Source organism: Alosa alosa, chromosome 10 (assembly GCF_017589495.1).
Source record: "Alosa alosa isolate M-15738 ecotype Scorff River chromosome 10, AALO_Geno_1.1, whole genome shotgun sequence".
Lineage (NCBI taxonomy): Eukaryota > Metazoa > Chordata > Actinopteri > Clupeiformes > Clupeidae > Alosa > Alosa alosa.
In genome coordinates this window covers 9,862,267-9,887,969 of record NC_063198.1, presented here as the reverse complement: position 1 = coordinate 9,887,969, position 25,703 = coordinate 9,862,267, and the positions used below count along the sequence as shown (strand labels likewise).

Here is a 25,703-nt window from a genome sequence, read left to right as displayed (position 1 = left end):
TAATTATCTTTGATATTGTGATGGGTTGTTTAGGCTACATTCAGAGCATGTATCTCCTGTCTGAGGTTACAAGCAATCACATGCATCTCCTCAATCAATAGACCATCTTTGCTCATATAAGGAGATCCGGGTGTTAATTGAAGCTAACTACCTATGGCAAGTTGCATTGCAAGTTAGCTCTGGGGTAGCAAATATCTAAGTTTGCCTTCTTAACATACCCAAGATCACAGTACCCACTCAAAGGCAGAGGACAAAAGTGTGTTTAGCAAAACATCTACATGTCAGACTTCTTAGTCTCCACAAGAGTTTAACTGTGATAATTCAAATTCTATTATAATTCTAATGTCTATTCCTGTGGGCACCAACACACCTGATTCACTGACATCGTTAACCATCACATCTTCAGTGATTAGAGGAGGACCAGTGCAAACAAGCGTATTTCTGAGTACTTAATTAGCCTATTATAATTAGATTCAGATCTCAGTAATTACATCTGACAACCAATTAGGGCTGTGTATTGGCAAGGACCTCACGATACAATACGCATCACGATACATGGGTCACAACATACAATACATCACAATATATTAAGATAAAATACAATACAAATTGTGATATATTGCAATACTTTTTACCAAAAATGTTAAAATAAGTAGATCACATTATACAGATAATTCAGCAGACAAATAATTAAAAAATATCGCAATAGTCAGCTGTATAGACATTTTTGCACCGCCTAATGCTTTCATAAAAAATATCGATATTTGGCGGCAATGGTGATTCGATACGATATATTGTGCAAGTGACAATACAATATATCGATATTTCAATATCTAAAGCACAGGCCTAAAACCAACTCAAGAATCACTCCAATTTTCTGTTCTGGTACTTTGACAAAATATAACATCAGACTTTAATGTGTATGAAATGCGCTATATAAATAAACTTGCCCAGCCTCGCCTTGTCTAAACACTCAAACAAAACAAAAAAAGACTTTTGCTCAATAACACAGAGCATATTTTGCAAATCTTCCAACATAACTGTTGGGGCAAGCCAAGTTTGCAATAGGAAGGAATGTTTTTCTCTAAATTGACCCCTGTGACATATGCTCAGTCTCTATCCTCCAAAACACCAACACAATGAGGCTTCTCTCTTACTGCCATTTAGTTGACTGACATTCACTATAAGCTACTGATTCCTACCCAGATAGATTTCACTGGCCACTTAGGCGGCACTTCAAAATCAGTCTCCAACTACTGTATGGTCATTCTCATGCCTCTCCAAAGAGCAGTTTCATGCTCTGTGAACCTCCGTGAAGGTCAATCTGATAACACTAGAACACGAGTTCTACAAAAAAAAACTCCATAAGCCTGCTTATTATATGAACAACATTTGACTGGTTCCTTACTGTGATAAATCAAACAATCATCATCTTGTAATTATCAAACATCATATTTCCAACCACAAGCTAATATTGATAGTGTGTAGCCTACTGCAAAACATCATGCAAAATAGTGATGTAATAGGCTTTATGATTTCAATTTTTAATTATGTCTCTTACTATTTTTGTCACCACTATATTCACTACAATTTGACAGCTGATAAATAAAAATATGCATAAAGTGTAATTTGCACAGAGAGAAATTGGCACAGATAGAAAGTAAACTGATTTGCACAGTAGGGGAAAAAGGGAGAAAAAAAAATAATCAATTTATGCATGAATTTCATGTCTATAGCCTTGAAAAGCGAGCACACAGCTAGCGTGTGCTAATGGAGGGGGGAAGGAAGTGGTTTTCCTTTTCCCCGGGCCTTCAGCGATCTGCCTCACCGAAATTGATTACTGAGCCACTGAGGATGTGGACAGAATCATCTATCTGTTTTTACACAGTGACGTGTACTCTAAGTGCCAGACTGAGTGCAGGCAGGCGAGCTTGAAAGCCAGACCGAGTCGATCTGCCTCTGGCATCCTGATCATCTAAGCTAAACCATCAGCCTTTGAATTTTACATTTCCGCACAGCTGTGCATTGGTCGGACAGCCAGATTCTTTGTACTGTTCACATTTGGGCTGTGCAGCACAAGTACGGTAATCTGGCTATGCCTTGTTCTCCTCAGAGACTCCATCATAGGAGCTCTAGCACCCAGAGTGGGAGTTGTGTGCGTTTGCATGGCAACAATGCCTGTGCAGTCAGTGCCTAGTGATGAAGCTGGAGCTTGGCTGGTCACAGGCAAGCCCTGTGGAGAAACAACAACTCAGTAATCGCTAGGCCTGTTCTATAGATCCCTGCGTAAAAATCCGAGAGACAATGCCACACCAACCTGCCGCCCCTTGTAATCGACTGAAAGGAAGAAGACATTTCTTCTCAGCACTACAGCTCAGCCTAATTTTAAACTGAATAAATTCCCCATCAGTGAACTGTATGCCTCAGCCTTGCTGACTGACCTGACACATCAGCCCTCTCCCTCAATAAACACCATCAAATTGAAGCGTGGAATTCTCCAGTGACCGGGAATTTTTCAGCATCCACCTCACTATATATTTATTTCTTAGAGGCAACAAAGAGAGGGCAGGTTTCATTTGCAGCTGCAGTGCCAGTGACTACTTAAGTGGAAGCAGAGATCCCAGAGTCTTCTTCCAATGCAAGTGTTGTTGAGACAGCAGAATCACTGCTCCCCCTCCCTCCATCAGGTCTCTTTATCTCTCTCTGTCTCTCCAGCTCCATCCATCCTCCATCTTTAACCCCCCTCACCCGCACACACACTCACACATGCACACCCGCCGTTGCTCTCCTCCCTTCCTCCCTCTGTCCATCTCTGGGGGAGAGAAAATGACAGCACGCAGAGAAAAACATGTACTGAGACAGAGCACTTGCCATCTTGGCCTCCTCCTCCTGCATTTGAGTCTGCTTGCACTCTAGCAAAATCCACCATTCTTTTCATCTCATGCAAATCACTGCCACAGTACACAGCAAACTTGTCACTTCCGCAAACATCAAATATTTCCTGAAACAATAATTAATCTCATTACCTCACTGACATAACATTCAAACCTCAACATCACAATAATTCACACGTAGAAGCATACCTTTTTCTTTAAGGATACAAAATACAGGTTCTTCAGCCAGGGGCTTTTAAAAATACTGTTATTTTTTTCTTTTCTTTTCAAATTATGAGGCTGGTAGGGGATGAGACAAAGATGGGTGCAGAAATTTCCAGAAGGGCCCTGCTCTCCCTGCTGCTGCTCTCAGTGCGATTGTCAATCTTTAACCTCAGCTGTGGGCTACCGATTGGTTTGAGCACCACACGGAGGCATGTGATTGGGCGGCAGACGCAGTGTGCCACACTAGCTCCCTCTTTTCCCCTCTCCCGGCTCAGATCCTCTGCTGCAATGCAGGGAGGGTTTCTTGCCTTCTCTCTCCTCTTTCCTCCACCACTACAGCATGGCTCCTCACCTATTCCTTCCTTTCTCTTCCTGTTGTTGCTGTCGACGCTGTCTCTGTCGCTGTCACTGAGCCTGTGTGCGCGTGTTTTCAAAAAAAGAACACAGTGTATGGCTGATCGTTGACGCGGCGCATATCAGATTCCACTTCCCTTTTTGCCCTCCCTGGCTTTGAGCAATCTCAGGGCGTCCATTTTGAAGCCATGTTGTTGCTGCTGCTGCTGCTACCGCTGCTGCTGCACGACTGCTGCTGCCACAGAGGCTGCAAGCCTGCTGCTGTAGGGAAGAGCAAGCCTCTCCTTGCCTAGCAGACAGCCAGGGTCTAAAAGGAAATGCTCTCCAAGGGACTAACGCAAAAACAACAAAATAAAATAGGGGATGGAAATGTCACAGGCCTACTAGTCTAACCTGTACTACTGTTTAAAGAGGGAGTTAAAAAAAAACATCTTCAAAAAACCTTCATATTTAACTTGCCTCATCTATGGTGCTAGTACTTTTTTTTTTTTTTAATCTAGGCTTAATACTAATTAAATAAATGTATTTAGCATTTACAATTGGTAATGACTATATTATAATGAAAATAAAATTCACTATCACTCTCATTAGATCATTCACAATCTGTGGTCTGATCTCATCTCACAAGGTGCATTTGAGTTTAGCCAACAAAGCCACCTCGAAATTTTAGAAAAAAATAATTTGAAGATCAAACACAATCCCAGTTCACAGTTCAAATCAAAAGACCAGCACGTGTAACAAATGTGATCAATGAGAGAACAAAACATTATGAGGCCTCATGAAAAGATTAACTGACAGGCGTCTCACCAAACAGTGCTACAGCTAGCTAGCACAGGATTAAAAGGCCCTGCTCTTTAATCAGCCCTGATAACCCTTCAAACACCTGTTTTGTTACTAACAATCTGCTGAGAGCAACAAGGTCATCAAAGCCTCTTTCACTGGACTCTCACGTTGGGGTCTTGAGGAGATCATAAACCATTTCTTTTGTTGCCGTGCACAACACAGCAACACAGCAACACAGCGTGGTGTTTGTCTGATGGGCAATAGAAGCCGACAAACAAGAAGTGCAACTTAGAAGTGCACATGCAGTGGCATTTCAAGAAGACACAGACATATAACACCCCTCCCTCTGCCCCAATCCCCTTTCCAACTGAGCTCATTAATCTGAGGGTTTTGGGGTACCTTATTCAAAACAGATTTCTTGCTCCCCCAAGCTCTCTTTAATGTGCCTGTGTGGGATGATGCCCCGCTTCCCTGTCAAACCTCACACATTATCATAAAGAAGGGATAGGAGGGGCACAAGCAGAGAAGACGTCTGTAATGGCTGGCTTCATGCATAGAACAAAACCTTCAAGAGGGGCTCAGCATTAGGCCTACTTCCTCTCAAAACAGAGCCTGAATAGAGTCTGACAGTGTGCTGCTGACGCGATGCGAAACAGATCTGTTGTTTTGTTTTGGACTGATCTATGAAATAAAAAGAAAAAAAGAAATGCCCTCCAGCAGGATGAAACAGTTACAGCTAAAATAGTCATGAGCCGTGTGACAAGAAAATATTTCACATTTTATGACTTGGCTGATTTCTCATATTTAGTTTCTCTTCCTATGACCTAATGCCCCTGTGCCAGTCCAGAGCAGGCTGAACAGTGGCATGACCTGGCTTCTAAGAGCACTCTGCTGTTTAGATCTCACCATATGCTGTGGAGTTTCCTACCCCTGTGCCACAAGTCTGTGGTAGAGGCCTTCCATTTTGAGAGGTCTGCCTAGTGTCACTCTTTGAAGCCTCCTGCCTGTAAATGTTACAGCTTTTTGGGGAAAACAGAAATTTCCTACACTGCTGACACTCTTAGGCATAGAGACAAGCTGCTTCCTGACCCTGTGAGCCATTCTGTCACACAGCAGACAGTACAGAAAGAGACTTCTGCACTGAGTTCCTGCCTGCCTCCAGTCCTTTGGTGTTGTGTGACTGACAGACTCTCCCCCCATTCTATAATAGGTACTGTCTTCTAACAGCTTTACAGTTTCTAATACATAGGCTAGCAAGGTAAAAGAGGAAGTAAAATAATGAAAAAGCAGGCTTACCTCTGTGGATGCATGGCTAACAAACACAGTGTGTTATGTCAATGCTTACTAAAACATGGAGGACAGCCCTCAGCCTTCACTATGCTCACAGCAGAGCCACGGCACTTCAGGCTGTCCGATCTGCTGGCCAAATGTAAACTGTGCTTTGATTGGCCGCTTCTGAGGGGCAGAATGTAATGCAGTAGCTGATTGGCTGTCCCATTTCCTGGCTGTATGTCTTTTGTTCAGCACAGGCAAGCTACGGCAGCAGTGCTTTGGACAGAGGGAAAAGCTACTAGGCCCGATCCACAGGATCAACATACAGAAGGACAAAATGGCCCAGACAACTAAGCAGATTGAAAAAGCAGCTTTTTAATGACCATTTAGTGTCAAATTAATGTGATCATTTTGAGAGGGAAAGTCTTAAAGCAGATCTGTTACAGAACCCTATAAGGCCCTCGTCTCAAAAGGGAAGAAAAGGCCTTTGTCTCACAGATCCCTCCCTTAAGTTAAACAATCCGCAGCAAGAAAAAAAATAAACAAGAGAAAGTAAACAAGTACTCTACCAGGTACAAGCGCATCACTTTTTTGTTCTACCTAGAGCCTCCAAAGATGCAAATTAAAAATATGTATTAATTAATTATTGATTGATAAATTTAATACTAAAAATGCAGTCTGATGGTTAAAAAATGTAATTAGTTCTGTTCTGAGGAGGACAAATTCAGATTTAACAAGATCATTTTTGTTCTGTTAATATGACTAGTTTATGCCATAAAAATATGTGGACGTGTGCAGATAGAGTTGTGTCAACACCTGACACGATCACAATCATAAGAAAACTATAACATAAATTCTAAAAAAAAAAAAGATATTCATGGAAACTTTAATTTAAAATATTACATCTAGCAGAGTGTTACTCCTATAGTGCACTCCACATTATAGCCAGGTTTCACCAGACTCCACTTCATGAAGAGAGACTGAGTCTGAGTCACAGTCGAATGTTTCCAACCCTAGCATCAATGAAAATGGGCAAGACTTTGTCAACTTTGAAAACGTTACTTCCTCCTTCGTCTAACGTGTTTACCTTTGCTGTATAAATGTACACATTATTCCAACTGCAATTTTGTTGTTTGCAGGCGCTCCTACTACAGTTTACCGAAGCCACTTTTGATTTCGAAACTGATGTCATCCCCTCTTGTCGCTGATCTTGCATCTCTAGTAGTAAATAGCCTAAAAATAGTCTTTAAACTCTGTAAGTTTCACTATGAAATCAACGGGGGACATCCAATCTTGAAGGGAAGCGAATTTATTCTGAGATGGACAAAAACACATGTGCTAGTGCTACAAATAAGGTCACCATATCTGTGGATGCTGACAGTTGAGGCCTAGCCTTTGACCTGTAACTCACCTCAAAGATGGTTGATATAACTTGTGGATTATCATTGCTTTGTTTAGGTTAGCTGGCTAACACACTGATATAACTTATTTCAGCTCACTCTACTGACAATTATTTTATTATTATTGCGTTCCAATACTACGGCTTTTAAAGTTAGGCCTAATGTTACCTAACAGCCCATCCCTGTCAAACAAGTTAGCTACTAATGTTGACGCACCTTTGCTAGATAAGAGCAACTGAAAAAGAGCTGCAGCCAGCAACACCATGAGATGGCACAGAGCAAAGAATCAGGTTTCTCACCTTGTCACACAAACACACGTCCACGTTTCTGGTTCACATATAATGTAAAAGGTTATCTCTTCTCAAAGTCTAGAAATGTTCCCATCTAAATCACAATATGGAGGGCTAACATGTTAATGTTATGATAGCATCTAGCTATTCACAGGCAATCTTGCAACATGGGCTAACTTCAACATTAACGATACTATTGTCTTGTTTTTTAACTTGACTTGATAGCTGGTTATGTCTTACTTTACCTTGCTTGATTACGTTTCCAATAGAGGAGCAGTAGAATCGGAGCCATGCTCCTCTTTGCTGGTTTAACATTGCCAATATGAGATCTGAAAATTCATCACCAAGACAAGCTCATATAAACTTCTGTCAGCCAGAAATTAACGTTACAAAACACCTACCCAACTTGTCTGGTCAGGGTAAAATCTTCAACTTTGGTACAGTTGAAAGAAGTGACTTCTTTTTGGTCAATGAAAGTTAGTTTCCAATTATTACACATTGGTACCAGTACCAAATGTCAGTGTCTTTCTATGGCTCTTGGAACCACAAGATTTAAAGCAAAACCACGTGTTTCTAGTATTTTACGTCATTCATGAACAGTGCCTAGACTAGACCTCCTTGGCCCCACTTGGTCTGGTTATTTAAAAGGGTCAAATGGTAGCCTTGAAATATAGATGACCCAAAAATAAACAAATCTATTTCCAGAGGAGGCTGACTGTAGCCTACAGTAGCCTACTATTCTCAGCAAATCTGCCAAAATTCAAAGTGCTATACCCCACCCAGAACCAGGAGAAAAGAGCACACAATATGGCATATGGTGACCAGTTATAAAATCTTTACACTTTCTCAGTAATTACAAAATATAGTGCTGCTACTCTAAAAATCACGTAATAGTTTAAGCCCAGAGTGCATCTCTGGGGTGAAAGAATAGGGCCTACAAAATAGCCGGGATGCAGATAGCACTTTACTGTTACTGCACTTTTAAACCAAGCTGTTAAATAAAGCATTGTTTTTGGTGATATTTGACAATTAATTGTTGCAATTAATTGGTCATGTAGCCTAATGTACCATTCAAAATTAGATTAAGCAAATTGATCCTCCTGGAGACCCAGTGTAAAACAGACTGGCCAGCACTGATGATGGGCAGTGGGTCATCCATGTCATTGAAAATGGTTATGTGCAATGCACAACTGTATCTGTACTTTTAATCTGTACTTTTATGGACTAGGGTCCTCACACATAACCTTCAGAACAGCAATTTTAACTAAAGTTTTCATATCTTAAATAAAAAACACTCAGGTTATTACATATCTGAAATATCTACCTTTTTTATAATAAGTAAAGATAAGATTCCCAGTTGGCTTGATGCTGTTTGATTTATGAGTAAGTGCAAGCTAATCTCTTCATAAATCATTGTCACCATTAAGAAAAATTACAGAAAAAAGTTGTAGAACTTAAAGGTACAGTCAGGGATTTTATGTGATTTCAAGCTTGCAATATTTGTGTCACATTCAGCAATCATCTCCCCACGACAGCTAGCTGCATATTCCTTGAGTAGGCTACATTGTAAAAACAAAAAAAGCGGTCTCTGTAGGCAGGCTCCAAAAAACGACAAAACAAAACACAACAAAAACAAAACCCTTGGAATTTCTCTGTCGAATACTGAAGGGGTGAGATACCTCTCTGGCATGTTTCGTTTGCTCCATGGTTAAAACATAACATACGTTTTTTTGTACAAAAGTGTCTGCTAATACATTTAAACATAAACAAACACAAACGCTACTCCTGCAAAATCCTTGACTGTTCAAGTTCAATTTATTTCTTTGTTGTATCAACAGACAGGATCACATACCACACAACAATAGACACAACACACATACAAACAGATATGCACAAAATAATAATTTAGTTGTGATAAATAGGTCTGAAAAAAGTCAGTAAACCCAGATAAAACTTCACTTCATACGGGGGGGGGGGTGTCACTAAATGGACAAAACTATCTTTTCCTGTTGTGTGCATTCAGTACTTGGATAGAAAAGGGGATGAAGGAATTTTTGTACCTCTGTTTAAAAGCAATAGGAGTTTTAAAACGTAAGCCATGATGGCAGCACATATTCAGAATACAGGGGATGGCCCTGTATCTTGTTGACATGCACATTCTCAGATTCATTAAAACAGCGAGAGCACTTGTGGAATTTGTGCAATTAAGCCAGAGTCTACAGAGACTTGATATTTACATGAAAAGACATTGCTCTGATGAAAATGTACAAAGAAATTAAGCCATATACATATGCATATCTGTTTTGACTTTACTGCATAAATATCTCTGTATTACAGGTTCTCACAGTTATCTGAACAAATGGTCTGCTTCATGGAATCTATAGTTCACATTGTTTGCCACCAGAGGGCGACTTTCAGCTGTTCATTTGATGAGGTGAAGACAGCTTTGCTGAGCAGTCTACAGCTGGATGTGGTCCCTGCTGCATTAATAAATCATAGTTTACACACTCTCTCACAGCTGGGTAAAATTTTATCTGTGTTTGGAGGATGAACCAGAGGATATGAATGAAATAAAATGTACCTAATCTAATCTAAGCTTGATCCAGTCTTCTGCTTTTGAGATGTCTGCACACATTCATGTGCAAGATCAAGACCATGAGTTTGAATAGCAAATCACTGGTTTATGTTCTCTATGGTCCCCCACCTCCCCACCACCTCCAAATTATCCATTCTCAAAAAAGGAGGACCTCTGAAATACAATTCCCTGAATATTTTCTTGTGGTGTTCAAATGTTTTTTAAGGGCCTTTCCATCAATTCTTTGATAATATTTTTTTTCCACAATCTTTTAACCAGGGCCAGGATCACTAACACCCCCCAAAAAAAAATAAAAAAAATAATAAAATATAATAATAATAATAATTTAAAAAAGCAGTCTTTTTGTTTGACATGTCTGTTTGTTTGTTTGTTTGTTTTTGTTTTCACCACCGATCTCTTTCAGAGACACTGACTTGTGTTTTTTGTGTGACAAAAGAGCCTCCCTTGTCACAAGAGGAAGGGGGGATGGGTGAAGAGGACAACAGGGATGCAATTGGGTATTTGCAGGTAGAGGATCTATAAATACATATGATTGGGGGCCATCTCCTGTCTTTTCAACAGACTGAGTGGGGAGGGGGTTGGGATGTCTAAGCATTGTCACAATGTTGGGGGGGGGGGTTGTAGTGTGCCGTGGGGGAGGGGAAACAAACAGGTCTGTGGGCCTCTGTGACTCACTCTGGAATGTAATTGAGGCTCTCGTTTTCTCACATGCACACATACACACACACACACACACACACACACACACACACACACACACACACACACACAAACACACACACACGCATGCACATATACACACACACACACACACACATTCAAACATGCACATGCTATTTACTCAAAGAGAGACGAGCTTCAGTAAGGAGTGTGCTTTTGAAAAGGACAAAGAAGCAGTGTTCCCTGGGATCTGTGTTGTGTTAGTCTTGAATTACACTACTGCCAAGCATTATAATTGCTTTGCTAAATGAGTTAAGTGGACAACTTCACCAGGAGAGGGGACTGATTCTCTCTGTCTCCATCATATCTAATTTGGAACTTCTTTAAATTTAAGACATTGCATGTATTCATTTCCATTTTTAGTGTCCACATTCCTCGTGCTTAAAAGTTCCATGGAACAGCAGAAAAAAGTGAGTGATGGTCTATAATTTCTAAAGAGTAGCATAGGCTACTATCTCTCTTTCCTCTAACCATTTCACTCTGCTGTTGCCCCTCCCACTCTGTTCTTCTCCCTCTCTCCTAGGCTCTGCCTCCCTCTCCCAACAGTTGAAATTCTACACTGGTATGCCTGAGAAATCACCATGGAGACAGGAGCTGTGCTATCTTCCACTGCTAGTCTTCAGATCACTGCCAGGGCACCCCACAATCTTCTGCAGACCACAACAATTGAGAACTTCAACACATTAAGTCTTTTTTTGTTCTTAAAGTGGCATTGACCACCATCTTCAGAATAGTTAGTCGAGGTTTCTACAATTGGCAAAAATATCAATATGTAAAAAGCATCTAGCCTATTAAAATGTGCATGTAGGATAGCCTATCATTTTGCAATATAGGCCTATGTATGCCAATCCCCCCCCCCCCCAAAAAAAAAAACATAAATAAATGAATAATATATATAATAATTATAACACTGCACAGGACTAAAGCAGCCTTATCTCTAAGGTCAGGCTAATATTTATAGGTAGGCTACTTAGGCCTATGAACCAAGTTCATACACACAAAGCAGGCAAAGACAAATAATCTACCATTGGTGTTTTCAAATGTATTAAGCCTGCCACAAATATTTTGCCTATAAAAAATATTGCATACATTTTATTTCACGAGATGTGCTAAATCCATAATTAAGTAGCCTACATTTTTCTTAACTTTAAAAGTGTCAAACATGCATAGGTTCAATGGATCTGAGATGGCAACAACTTCAGGGAGGGATTTATCTAGGTATACCAGAACTGTAAAGAGCTTTTCGGCGAGGCTAAAAATAAATACACAGATTTTTTGTATGATATCGCTACTACTGCCCATCTCCCACTGGCTATCTGTTTTCTACCTGGGGGAGTTCGTGTACTTGTAGTTTTTTTCTCGGCAAATTCAGATAATTCCAATCGAATGAGATCTAAAACAGCAATACGTTACCCAGAAACCTATGCGGTGCGGTACAAGCTGGCTTCTGTGCGCTTTGGGAGTGTTTCCCATTTAAACAAACAGAGTGCTGAAGATGGCGGAGGTTTAACGGAGGCTTAAGAAACTGCTGCACTTATTGAAATACATTGGAACGGTGAGTTGACTGGGAATTCACGCTTTTACTATTCGTTGTCAAATCCATATACTTGGAGGTTCTTGATTCTGCAGACTTTTTAGAGAGTGCCTACTTGTCCGATAGACATATTTCGCCACTTAGCTAGTTCTTGTTGGTGCGATATTGCTCGTAATACAGCGTTGTCAGTGGCCGCAGTTGCAGTTGCATACACATAGGCTTATTTGTTTTGACGATCGCCATACATTTCTCATTAAAAGCTTGTTACGTTCATATGCGAATGTGTGAGTCGGCCATGCATGTAACCTGGTGATTGATTTCTTGATTTAGAATAGGTTATGTCCGCTTAAAGGAAAAGGCAGCAGATAGCCTATCGTTATATTAAATCCCTCTTTTTGTGATTTAATGCCTGAATTTATCTTACCCTACCTATTTAACTGACTCCTGATTTTCCATCATGCGTGTTGATGTTTGTAGTTTCTTACTTTCATTTAGTTTGCAGTCATATTTCAACTATACATTTTCGACTTAATAATCTTGTCAGCAGCCTCACCATAACCTATGTGGAGACAGCGAGCCTATAAGGCTAGCGGGCTAGCCAGCTGGTGCATTCTTGTCCTGCATTTAAATACCCTCTCATTCGTTGTCTTTAATGTCTTCTCTGCACGCATGGTTACTTTTTGTGAGTTGACGAGGATTGCATTTAGACTTGAGTTACTTCCTCCCATGAGTTTAATGGTTGTTTTTTATTATTATTGTTAACTTTCACATGGTTGTGTATAAGCTAACCTTATTTAGCGTGTACCAGCTTTCCAGACACTCATTCAGAATTAGCACGATTAGGCTACCACTGAAACATTGTATTCGCTGCTATTCTATTGATTCATATAATGCTACATGGCCTTACTGTAGTCGTTGTTGTTATGTTGCAACGTGTCCCAAGTGACTTGGGAATGTTACCGTGCCTGCTCCTCTGTCAGGTTATTACTACAGGAGCCGAATTAATTCTAGCCCTGTTGAATAATACAATCTCAATACGTGCTTTTACGATAACCGTGCATAATGCCTCTTTTAAATGGCTCTTTGGTGCTTGTAGGCAACGTATCGCCAGTTTAGTCTACTGGAAACAACAACAAGGACTCTTCAAACTTTGATTGTTTCATAGTTTCAATGTAAAAGTTTGTTTAGCTTGAAAATACATTGTTTGTTCTCTTAAGACAATTTTTGGATGTCAAAACAACAAGGAAGTAGGCTATATCAGTCATCGTTCTATGAAGTGAGGATTGTTTTGACACGAGGTAGGCTACACAGTACCATCATTATCAACATGTCTTGTCTGCACTATGAGCTGTATGTTTGTGGACTGTGTGTGTGTGTGTGTGTGTGTGTGTGTGTGTGCCACATCTGGGTCACCTGACATATCTTTCCCTCTCTTTTTATACTTTTATTTTTCTGATTAAAGTATGTGACTGTAGGCTATAGACTGCCATGAATTTGAAACTTTGGCTGAAGCCATCAGACATGTGGAGAGATGGCTAAGGTCAAGGCACCCAAATAGAGGGCGCTTGTGTTTGCCTTTCAGGGGCACATATAAATCTAGTCATGAGTGGTGTTCTGTCAGCAGGGCATTTGTCTTAACAGAAGAGATTTTCTGCTAAAGAATGAGAAGCAAGGATGTTGGACAAGTAACTACCTAATGGCTTGACATAACTGGCCGTCAAAGTAGACAAACATGTTTTTTTTTTTGTTTTTTTAGCTCAGTTGCTTGGCTGGTTGGTTTTGCTCACTGCTAGGAGTAGTTTTGGTGAGAAGGGCCCTCCCTAAGGCTAATTGGTTTCAGATCTGACAGTTTTATTCTGTGGCCCCTAAGTTGATCTCTCTGTGGGTTGTTTCTTGCACTTTTAAATCAACTTTTAAAAACTTGTGTAAACTCATCGAGTTTTTATTGTACATAGTTGACTACTTTTTAATTTTATTTTAAATCACAGCTGAGCGGATTATTGCTCATTGGCTATTGTGGCTCAGCACATATTGTTCAGTCAGTGGATATTGTGCATTTCATTCAAATGTTTAGCCTAAATGTTCTTAGTCGAATGTCTTAATATGAAGGGATGATTTGCCTCCAGTGAAGAAAAGTACATGAGGCCAGTCACCTAAAAGAAAGAAAAAGTGCTATGGATTATTTATTGGTTGAGCTTGCCTTCTCTCTTGTTCTCTCCTGCCGTCCTTCTTCTTGTCTCGTGCAGTGAGATGGGGTCCATATGCAAGAACAGCAGCAGTAGCGGTAGCTAAAGATGAGTCTGCTCACCCTGCCGCTCAGTCTGGTGGCTGTGGTAGCACCCTGCCTCCACAACCCCCCCCCCCCTTTATCTCTCCCCCTCTTTCTCCCGCTCTCATTCTCACTCTCTCTCCCTCACACACACAGAACGTCAGGACGCATTAACAATGAGTCAATCTTGTGCGAGATTCTTTGACTGCCAATGGGGGTGAGAGAAGTGACTTGGATGCACGGTTGTCTGTCTCATCCATTTGCCACTGTGGTCTTTACTCATTAACTTTGAGCTGGCTACATAGCGGAGAGGAGAACTCTTTTGTATGGTCCAAAGAAGAAAAAGTAACAATGAGTCAATCTTGTGCGAGATTCTTTGACTGCCAATGGGGGTGAGAGAAGTGACTTGGATGCCGCAGGTTGTCTGTCTCATCCATTTGCCACTGTGGTCTTTACTCATTAACTTTGAGCTGGCTACATAGCGGAGAGGAGAACTCTTTTGTATGGTCCAAAAAGAAAGAAAAAAAGAATGTGTCTTTTGATCTATACACATACTAAAGTGTTTTAAAAGCTTGAATGTTTTTTTATTTTTAACTTAATCTCTAATTTTGCATGGGAAAAAAAGAATTGAATTGAATTTTGCAACTCAGAATTGGGCCATGATGATGTACTATTATAGGCTGCAGTGGGTTGGGTAATTATTCTTCATTTCCACTAAGTGTACTTCTCTCCAAACTGCTCTGCACTGGACTCTTCTGGAGTTGTAGCTCAGTGTCTATGCATGAGGCTTTGTGGCCAACAATACGAGTTGACGGGGGAAGGAGGGGGAGGGGATGCCTCATCACCTTTATGTGGCACTATTTGATGACTGTCTCCACTCAGTCTTTGTCAGGCTACATTTTTCTCTCGAATGGATGGCATTCTTTAAGTGTGGCGTCAGGGGTGGTACTCTCGGTGTGTGAGTGTGAGTGTGTGTGTGCGCATTATGTTTTTGCTCTGTGTGTGTGTGTGATCTGAAGAGGAAAGAAGGCTTTGCTGTTGGATGGGTAATTTATTTATTTATTTATTTTTGCTGAGGAGGGAAAGTGTTGCTGTCTAATGTATCAGGTCAGGTGTGTGTTTGTGTGTGTGCAGTAGGGAAAGTGTTGCTGTCTAATGTATCAGGTGTGTTTGTGTGTGCCTGTGTGTGTCTAATATATGATTGATAGTGGGTGGCGATTGGTCCAGACTCCCGGACCGGCTTGATGACACTGAGCTGAAACAAAAGCTTGATTGTTTGCCTAATTGAAATGTGATGCCTTGGCCTTGGTGGAAGACTCCTTGTGTGTGTGTGTGTGTGTGTGTGTGTGTGTGTGTGTGTGTGTGTGTGTGTGTGTGTGTGTGTGTGTGTGTAGAGGGGGGCGGGGGTTGGGGCACAGCATGGTCTCATGGCCTCTTACCTTTTCTGAGTAGAATCATGTTGTCCATTTAAAAAAACCCTGCTGCAGCAGAGAAGCTGCAGCAGATCTAGTAAGCCAAGGTTGGTCAAACCGAGCTTGCTTTGAGCGGATTCAGCTGACCAAGAGGAACTGTCGGGTCCAAGTCCTAAGAACCAGGACCGCATGTGTACTACGTGTCTCCCTTCTGAGGAAGTGGGTGTTCATCTCACTGTGCCGTTTATCATTTAGACCATGGCCAAGCAAAGTAGTTCAGAGAAGTGAAGTTTTGTCATTTTTTGTCAAAGTGAAGTCCACAGAGAGGAATAAATTCATTTTCTTTCTCTCCCTCTCATTCATGGCTCAGTTGTCGTCTATCTCAAGGCAATGCCACGAATGGGTTCCAGATGGACCTCATTTGTGTACTTTTGTTTTTCACTCTCTGAGAGGACTCTTGTTTTCCCCAGTTCTACTACACCACTACACACACTCGCACACCGTTCACACAGAGAGGGAGAAGCTTGTTAGCGGGAGTGTGTGTTTGTTTTACTTCACATAGGCCCATTCTGCAAAGTTTATGTGCAGTTTGATTTTTTTCCCCACCCCCATTCCAGTAGAGGCTGGGGTTGAAAGTTCATGCAGGATTATTAAGAAATTCTTTCGCAGTTATTGTACCATGGCATCTGTGTCCTCAATGAAATTTTACAACTCCCCTTTTGCTAGCCGTACCTCTCCTTGGATTTAAGGGGAATGTGTAAGTTGCATCCAGCTGTGCCTAGTTGTGTAAACCCCGGTTGCCATGACGGCACTCCTACATGCCTGGTTCAAGGTCGTTTAACGTGGTGGCGACTGAGTTGTATCTTTCGTGCCTCACTGGCCACTTGAACAAGATGACAGCATAAACAATTTAAGACAATGTCTTCATTATAAGCCTTTGTGTACTTAGGAGTCTTTGTTTCTAGGAGTCTGTTTGTATGGCTTGTATTCGATCACTGATGTTGGGTGAATTTGGCCAAAGAGGATCTAGGCTAGTGATTTTAATTGGGAATGTTTTCAGTTATCTAATCAAAAAGGCTAAATCAGTAGAAGTGAAGCAAGAAAAAGTGCTACTGCTGACTGACTTCTATATGTTTATAGTCCAGTTTCTGAAACGCAGCACAATCTGATGGTGCTTACTCAGTCCACACACTGACCTTTGTCATTAAACGATCATAGACAGCACTGACGGAACAAACCAACTGTAGGTCGAAATCTTAGTGAGTTAGAGTAGATGCAGACTGCAGTATTTTTGTCCAGCACAGTTTTGCCTGGTGCACATTCGCCACTTTGGCTCCAAGGCAGGGGAGCAGTGCAGAGCAGAGTAGTGCCCCAGATGAATGCCACACGGTATGGGCGTCTGTGATTTCAGACTGCTAGGCTGTGATTAGCGATTAGCCACAGCACAACGCTTCCTCCTCGCCTCACTCTGCCATTGGGTGAGGTAAGGCAGAGCTGCACCAGAGAGAGAGGGGAAAGTGCACAGTACTGTTTCTCTCTCTCCCCTTTCTTTCTTTCTCTTTCTCTCTTTCTTTCTCTTTCTCTCTCTTTTTTGGTTTCTTTCTTTCTCTCTCTTATTCTCTCTCTCACCCCCCTCTCCCACTCTCTTCCTACTCCAACGCAATTCCTCCTCTCACTGGGCAAAAGAATGCTCGTAAAACGGGTTCACCTGAATAAGCCAGCAGGGTAGGGCTCTGGTCTGGTCTTGTTACCATTGTAAAAAGTTAGCATGACTTGGTGTGTTTGTATTTTGTTTAGGGCCCCCTTTATAAAAGTGTGTGTGGCGGTGGTGTTTGGGGGTGGAGAGGGGAAGAGAGAGAAAGAGTCTAAAAGAGAGGGAGCGAGAGAGAGAAAGAGAGACAGAGAGAGAGAAAAGTTTTTGAGTCTGGGATAAACGTTACCAGATGCTCTCTCTGTCAATCAGGCAGCGAGGAGGGAGTGAGTCACCTCTGGATGAACTTCTTGACTATGCAGCGGCCACCTTGTTTTCATTCTGCCAGGCCTCCACAACCCCTTCCTGGCTCTGCACCCCCCACACACACACACACACCATCAAGTCCAATACCCTCACTTCTCTGCACAGTTTTGATACAAGTTGAGCCTTGACTAACGCAGAATTCGACCCTTTCGAAACAACAAAGGTTGATAAGTGGGCACTGCCTGTTTATTTGTGTCTGTTTTCCCCAGGCGTGTGCGATGTGACAGCACCTTGTGTACCTGGTCACAACATAGTGGTGTTGCTGCATATCTCTACTGGACTATAGGGACAGTCATTGTCAGTACGACCTGATTCAACCGTTTTTGTTATTGCGGAAGCTTTTTGATGGGGCAAGAGTTGCTTTTCAATAACAAGTTCCTAATCAATAACGTTGAACTCTGGTCCTTGGACACTAGAGTAGTATGCTCTCTCCACGATGCATCTATAGCCATGGACCATTCGCCCTCTATTTTCCCTTTAGCTCTCCATGTTCTATTTCTGCCTTTTTCTTTTCCAAATCTCAGGCGTCACATTGTATTGCGTTCCACCTGTTTTTGACATCCTGTGTCTTTTTTTCAGATCGTTCTCTCGGGATGGCTTTTAAGGAGATTCCTGTGCTTTAACAAAGCCTTTTATTCTGTAGGCCTATATATATAAAATAGTGCAACACTTATGGAGAGTCAGAAAGCCCCCACTCCACCCCCCTCTGTGAAGTTAAATTGATACGGCCTTGACCTGAACTTGCACGAAAGTTTGCTGAGCAGCACTTTTGAAGCACTTCTCTCTCCAATAACTTTTGAATAACGCACACAGTCAGTCTCCTCTCTCGAGCGCTGGCACATCTCCTTGAGCTTGAATAGCAATGTGCATGCATACCCTGGTGTGTTGGCAGGGTCCCTTTTCACTTCTAGCGGCTGCGGTGGTGAGGCTGTGGACAGCAGCTGTGTCGTACGCGCGCCACAGGTCCAGCAGTCTGCATTTCCATACTAAAGAGGCAGGGGAGTAGGAGCAGGGGGAAACCATCCAGGAAGGGTCCATCAATAATTCACTTTAAGCCCCAGGTGCTGTTTGACCATTTTGACAGGGCTGGAGTTTGCCAGCGTCTCCTTTCAGAAGTGGTGCCCACAATTCTTATTCAATATTCAGCGTTCTCCTCTTTTTACCGCTGCTGAAAACTTTTTCTCCCCTCTCTCTCTCTCTCTCTCTCTCTCTCTCTCTCTCTCTCTCTCTCTCTCTCTCTCTCTCTCTCACTATTCTTCAACCCTTCCCTCTTAGCATATGCGCTCATGAATCATATATGTTGGTTATGCCAAACATTTACTTTGCAGTGACCCGGGGATTCTCGTGAGAATCGTGAAAGTTTGTTGACGGTGGCCAGGTGGGAGTGCTCGTCAGGGCGGTTGCGCAAGATCGAGCCAGACGCGCGGCTGGCACGCCGTGAAGGGAAAGAGAGAGCCCGGGTGTCTTTTTCAAGTCTTGAGTTCTGCGCGCACATCTGCCAGGATGTCACTGTGGCATTCCCTCCTTGTTTATGCAGTCTGTCGACGACGGCGACAGCCGAGGGCTGACCCTCGCATGAGTGAGCCTCTGTGTCTGTGTCTCTCCAGCCTTCCCGTTTCTCTCTCTCTCTCTCTCTCTCTCTCTCTCTCTCTCTCTCTCTCTCTCTCTCTCCTCCCTCCCAATCTCGTACCTCTCTCTACAACTTCTCCCTTGTTTTCTCTTACTTACTTATATTGTCATGTCCCCATTGCAGCCACTCACCTCCAATCCATGACCTGATTGTAAGACCTACAGTATATGTCTAACAGATTGACCCCTCTCTCTCCTTAACCAAAATCATTGACCGCTATGTCCTTTTGCGTCCTTCGCACCCTTTTTCTTTTCAGAAGTAGAACTAGAATCATATGTATTGGCCAAGTATGTTAACACACACAAGGAAATTTGGTTCAGACCATTGTTGACTATCAAGCAATACACAGTGTATATTATTTACAGTCTATCATACAATTAAGGCACGGATGAAAGGAGTACTGGTAAAGGATATCCACATGACTGTGGTCAGAGCCATGATCACGAGTGCCAGATTGATATAAGAGAAGACCTCAAATTGTGTTTTCTATTCATTTTTATTTTTGTTAGCCCCCCCCCCCCACAATAGTCTTGGCGTCTACTGTTACCCAGTAAAGGAAAATAAAACTGCAGCCGAGTTGAGTGTGAGAAGCTACAATCATTTGTCTCCTTGCTTGTCCTCATGGTACATGATGATGAACATTCACTCCATTTTCTCACATAATAACTGTCAAATGTGACATTATGAAATCGCTACTCTAAAACGGAATGTTTGCGCCAGGCAGTTCAGTGCAAAATACGGAGTGCACACTAGCGGCGTGGGGATATCCAGGGATATTGCCACTCAAAGAGTGCCTCTAGTCCAATCACATATTAATGAATAGCTGGATCCAACTGTTACATTGCAGCTTTTATGAGAGACAGTGTTCATTCAAGTACAAGTGTACCTGTACTGTATGTGTTAGGCCTAGCACAAGCGACAATAATGCACAGCGTGACCAGTTTAGATGTGTGAAGAAAGGTTTTGACAAACTGTACTTGTTAATGACAGGAACAACCTGTACAGATTCTAAGATCAGTGCACCATGCTGTGCCATAGTAGCTAGCCTATTGTGTCAGGCTAGCAAAAATCGGAATTGGTTGGTAAGGAAATGCTGACATTTCACCGTCATTTATCATCTCCCGTTCATTGGCCAATGTAGATTTCCCTTGTAGGTTGAGCATTTCATCGTTTAGACCCGCAAATTGGCTCCCTTCAGCCAATGATGTTGGGGGACATTGATAGTCAACCGTCCAGAGCTACACCAGCAGAACAGAACTAGGGTGAACCATAGGCAGACCTCCTCCTCCCCAGGTCAGCAAGCGTTAATATCTGGCTTCCCGATGTTGGCACATGGACAAATCATTTTGCAGGGCAGCTAGTTGGGCATAGCGTTGCAGGAAGTGTTCCACATGCCAAACAGGTTACCGTAGCCTTGTCACCCTCTCACTCCCGCTCCAAACCATTTCCTTTTAGATGTAGGTCACCTGTAAGTACCGTGGAGGGAGAAATGTCATTACCTGGAGAGGGCACATGAAATCAACATGGGCTGGATTATCTTCCTGATTCATACAGACAAATGAGGGAGTCTTGGTCATTTTCAGATAGATCACTGTAATCATTATGTGTGCCCAGTACATATGACTCTGCCATGCTGAGTTGACAGGTTTCCTATAAGAAATCCACCATCTTGCTGGATCAGGTATTTTTATTACACGTCTATATGTAAGCTATGCTCTGTATGAAAGTTAAGGCTAACTCTTATTTGGGTGGGTCATCCTACTGCTCCACTGTCTTGGTACACTCTAGAAAAGAGGATAGTGGTGATCTCTTCTCTGGTTAGCCACCCTTCCACATCCCATTCCCTTACACCCCGCCACCCATTTCAGGGATCCAACCAATCTGAACTGTACCAATCACAACCCCGGCGAAGAGAGAGCCCTTCTGACCTCCAGCACAGGTCAAAGGTTATCTCAGGGAAAAAGAGGAGAGCCAACAAAAGCCAATGGCCTTTCACCCCTTCCATTCTCTGGAGGATTCTGAGTGATGAATGCCGTTCTGCTGATGCTTCAGAACAATCACGGGTGGATTTTTTTTTTACCTTTTCTCTTTGTGAGGTGTTGTCCAGGTAAGGCCACTCTTTTTGGCTGGACAGAGTCCCTGTGCAACTGCTGCCTTTGTGAATCTTCAGTGAGATTTAGCTCTTGTGGGGCAAGACCTGGAAATGCAAAAAGTAGACTGTTTGTTTTGAAGTATCTATTTTTTATGAGATATTGATCCATTTCTGATTTGTCTCAGTCAAGGATTTACTTCGATTTAGAATGATTTGGCATACGATACCCAGCTTTGGACTTCTGGAACATTTTAAGCCTTTTCAGAGGATGAAAAGAACCAAACTAACACAATTGATGGTGTGTGTGTGTGTGTGTGTGTGTGTGTGTGTGTGTGTGTGTGTGATGAGCTTGACGTTCTGGGATCAATATGTGACCTGCTCAAATTGAATTTCTAATTTGTGTTTGCTGTGTGTTTTTTCAGTATTGGAACCATTTGCAAGTGTGCTGGTGCTCCCCCTCCCTCTTCCCCCTTCTCCCTAGTGCGTGTGGCTGAGTCCACTCTCTGTCCAATCTGTCCTCATAAGTCATTGAAACACGCTTTTAATAATGTTAGCCTGAATCTGGGTGGCATGTGGTGTGGTGCTGGGGGGAGTTGTAATGGGAGAGGTCACTACTTAGGGTCAGGTTTTTGATGCAGGGGTGTCGATACTATAGCTAGCTGTAGCTGTTTCATCTAGATCCTAAATGAACTCATCCTTTGGCCAGTGAGACGAGATCGAAGAGACAATTTGTGGTGTGTTTTCGTAGACAATGCTTAAATATTATGCATTATTGCATGTGATGTGTGAAAGAAATGAAAGACCTCAGGCATTATGGAAGACAGAGATGTTGGCGGAGTCCAATTGACTGCTTGTCAGAATGTTAATTTTTGTGGACAGGAAGTGTTATATCTGTGTTTCCTGTTATGATTGTGAAGGTCACACCTGATTGCTGGTAAGGGTCTTGGTTTTCCTGTTTGACCTTCTGCCCACACACACCCAAGTAATATCGTGCTCATTGTGTTAATAGGCTTATCCTTTCCCTGGGTCCTTTCACTGTCAGTGGTTTCTACAGGCCTGATTTTTTTGTGTGTGCTAGGTTTACTTCGGAAGAGATGTCATGAGGATATGATTTATTTGGTGGTTAGTTCTGAAAATATAGCTTTAAGTTTTCAAATCAAACAGTGTGCTAATATTGATTTTAATCGAAGGACAGTGTTTTTTCTTTGGTTCTTCACACCCCAGCTTTGTGAAGAAGAGCACCAACACTTCTCTTTCCTCGAGCTGAAAAGAAGTGAAAATGGCTGGTGTTGGAAAAGTAGGGAGGGGGGAGTGGCAAAAAAGCGAGGGACAGAGAAGTAGATGGAGAAAAAAAGAGGAAGAGGAGGAGGAGGAGGAGGAGGAGGGGGGGTGGACAAAACAAGAGAGAACTAGCAGCAGCCTTCCTCAGAGTCGAATTCCTTGCAAGGGGTCAAAGTTCAGCTGCTGCGGCGCCGCGTCCTGATTGGCTGAGGAAAGGTGAATTGCAAACCACGGTAAACTTTTGACCCCTCAGGAGCGCTGCAGGAACGCCCAGCGCTGGTGTGGAACAGAGCCCACTCTCTTCCTGTGTTTACTCCACCTCTCCGCACGGAGAGAGGGAGAGAGAGGGAGGGGTGGAGTAAGAAAATCATCAGAGCTGCAGTATGGAATGAATAAAGGCTTTTCAGCACCGTGGCACAGTCAACACCCCCCTACAGAAGGGAAAGAGAAAAAGAAGGAGGAAAAGTGGGTAACACTTTATTTTAATGTGTCGCTGTTACAGTGTACCTACCTAATTAGGTACAGTGGTACAACCTGTGTAACAACATGTACTATCAGGTGCTATCATTGTACTTGAATTATGTATTTGTGGGTACCTACATATAGTTGTTACATTGTAATCCTGAGTGCTTTTACAAAACTTTGCCTCTGATGAAAATTTAGGCAAATTGGCAAAGAGCTGACCTGAGACCTGCTGGATGGGGTAAATCGGATCATGATAGATTTGATATACAAAGCATGCTTAGCTCCAGTCAAGGCCTCATTGTCTTCAGTGTACATGTAACAGCTGTGCTGCTACAACCTTGTTACTCTTTGATAACAGTGGAATAAACTGGAACAGGTCTTGTCTTGGAACAGGTCTACTAATTAACATGTACTGTGTGGTGCAACAGCAGACACGTTTCAACACATCAATTACAGGATGCATAACATCATTGACAGGATGTATATATGTAGATGTAAGTACTTAACTGGTACACTTTATTTTAATGGGTTTATTCCACTGTATCAAAAGAGTAATAAATGTGTACCAACACAGTTGATACATGTACTACAGTACAGTACAGGGTAATGGCAGACATGTTCCAAGACACCAATGACACAACATACATCTAATATGTAATTGTAAGTACTTAACTGGTACACTTCATTTTAATGGGTTTATGCCACTGTATCAAAGAGCAATAAGTGTGTACCAACACAGTTGATAGATGTACTATGTAGTGAATTAGTAGACCTGTTCCAAGACATCGAAGACATAACATACATGTCATATGTACATGTAAGTAATTAACTGGTACACTTAATAGGTTTATTCCACTGTATCAAAGAGTAACAAGGTTGTAGCAGCACAGCTGTTACATGTACTGAAGACAATGAGGCCTTGACTGGAGCTAAGAATGCTTTGTATATCAAATCTATCATGATTCGATTTACCCCATCCAGCAGGTCTCAGGTCAGCTCTTTGCCTCTGATGAAAATTTAGGCAAATTGGCAAAGTTTTGTAAAAGCACTCAGTATTACAATGTGACAACTATATGTAGGTACCCACAAATACATAATGCAAGTACAATGATAGTACCTGATCGTACATGTTGTTACACAGGTTGTACCACTGTACCTAATTCGGTAGGTACACTGTAACAGCGACACATTAAAATAAAGTGTTACCGAAAAGTGTGTGTGTAAATGATGAATGTAAAGGCATGCTGTCTTGTGTGTGTGTTTGTGTGTGCACTCGTTAGAATTCATGAAATGTTTTTTTCTTTTGCTCTGTTGGCAAGCTGCTGGCCTTTTTTAAAAGGGATTTTTTATGAGCAAACGGAGGCCCACCCTCTGCTTTTTCCATCCCTCCCTAGAGCCGTGTGTGTGGAAGAGGTGAGCCTGCCTGAGCTCACTAACCCTCTCTCTCTCTCTCTCTCTCTCTCTCTCTCTCTCTCTCTCTCTTTTCTCACCGCCCCTTTTTTCGCTTTCTCTCACGCCATGTTTTCTCTTGTGAGGGGGAGAAGTGAATGGATGATTAATAAAGCGTGGTATTGGCCATTGTTGCCTTTCGCCCTCCACTTCTCAAAGGCTTCCCGCTCTGGGCTCCACCACCACACATGATGAACTTCCATCCATCCCTCCATCTCTCCATCCATCCCTCCCTGCTAGTATGTGCTGTAGTGCTGGTCCGTTAGGGGTACACTATGTCCTTAAGCGGACGATTATTTCAGTGTGTTTGCACCATTCCCTGTGTGTGTGTGTGTGTGTGTGAGAGTGTGTGACTGGCTGACTGGCTGTGTGGGTGTGTTGTGGCAACACAACATAGCTGACTGTAGACTGTTTAATACTGTTTATTGACTGCAAATGATCATGGGAGGAGCTGTAGGAAGCATGTCATCCTCTCTTTCTCTCTCTCTCTCTCTCTCTCTCTCTCTCTCTCTCTCTCTCTCTCTCTCTCTCTCTCTCTCTCTCTCTCTCTCTCTCTCTCTCTCTCTCTCTTAATGCTCTCACCTGAGCAAGTGTTTTTTTCCCCTTACTTTCTACACACTCATTGACTTGTTGACTCGGCTCAAAGTCTTGGGGAAGTCAGTGCAGCACTGACACATCTCCCACTTGCCCTGCAGTCTCTCGTCTCGAGCCCTTTCTTCTTCCCCATGTCGAGTTTTGTGGAGTGTTGTGATTTGGCGTGAGTGGCGCCGTAGACGATGATAAAATTGACAGAAGCTCTCTCTGCGCCTGTCTGTCAGAGATGGGTGAGCTGATGCCCTTTTCACAGCGAACAGGAAGATGTGCGAGGAGTGAGTACTACACTTATGATTCACCCAAGCCTTAGGTGTGTGTGTGTGTGTGTGTGTGTGTGTGTGTGTCATATGTAGGAGTAGTTTTTCCTGTCTTGACATGTTGGCCCCCACACTGAGTTCTCACTATACCTTCTCTTCTCTCTCCACATGTCTTTTGGTATAACAGTGT

The 25,703-nt window shown here is 42.4% G+C and overlaps 2 protein-coding genes across 10 annotated transcripts in view; one reads left to right on the top strand and one right to left on the bottom strand.

The window, feature by feature from the left end:
- zmynd8 (zinc finger, MYND-type containing 8) overlaps positions 1–7,732 on the bottom strand; it is a 29,153-nt gene extending 21,421 nt beyond the window's left edge. For 4 of the 9 annotated variants that reach the window (XM_048255804.1, XM_048255805.1, XM_048255808.1 and 1 more), the window contains exon 1: positions 7,599–7,732. In XM_048255804.1, the coding sequence (XP_048111761.1) occupies positions 7,599–7,696 (98 nt within the window). In that variant the 5' untranslated portion in view covers positions 7,697–7,732. The other 5 variants (XM_048255810.1, XM_048255813.1, XM_048255807.1 and 2 more) reach the window with 4 other exon arrangements.
- A 4,269-nt stretch (positions 7,733–12,001) lies between these two features.
- Positions 12,002–25,703, top strand: part of ncoa3 (nuclear receptor coactivator 3) — a 42,192-nt gene continuing 28,490 nt past the window's right edge. Inside the window, exon 1 of the mRNA XM_048254358.1 lies at positions 12,002–12,068. The gene's annotated coding sequence lies outside the window, so the exon portion shown is untranslated. The remainder of the gene's footprint in view (positions 12,069–25,703) is intronic.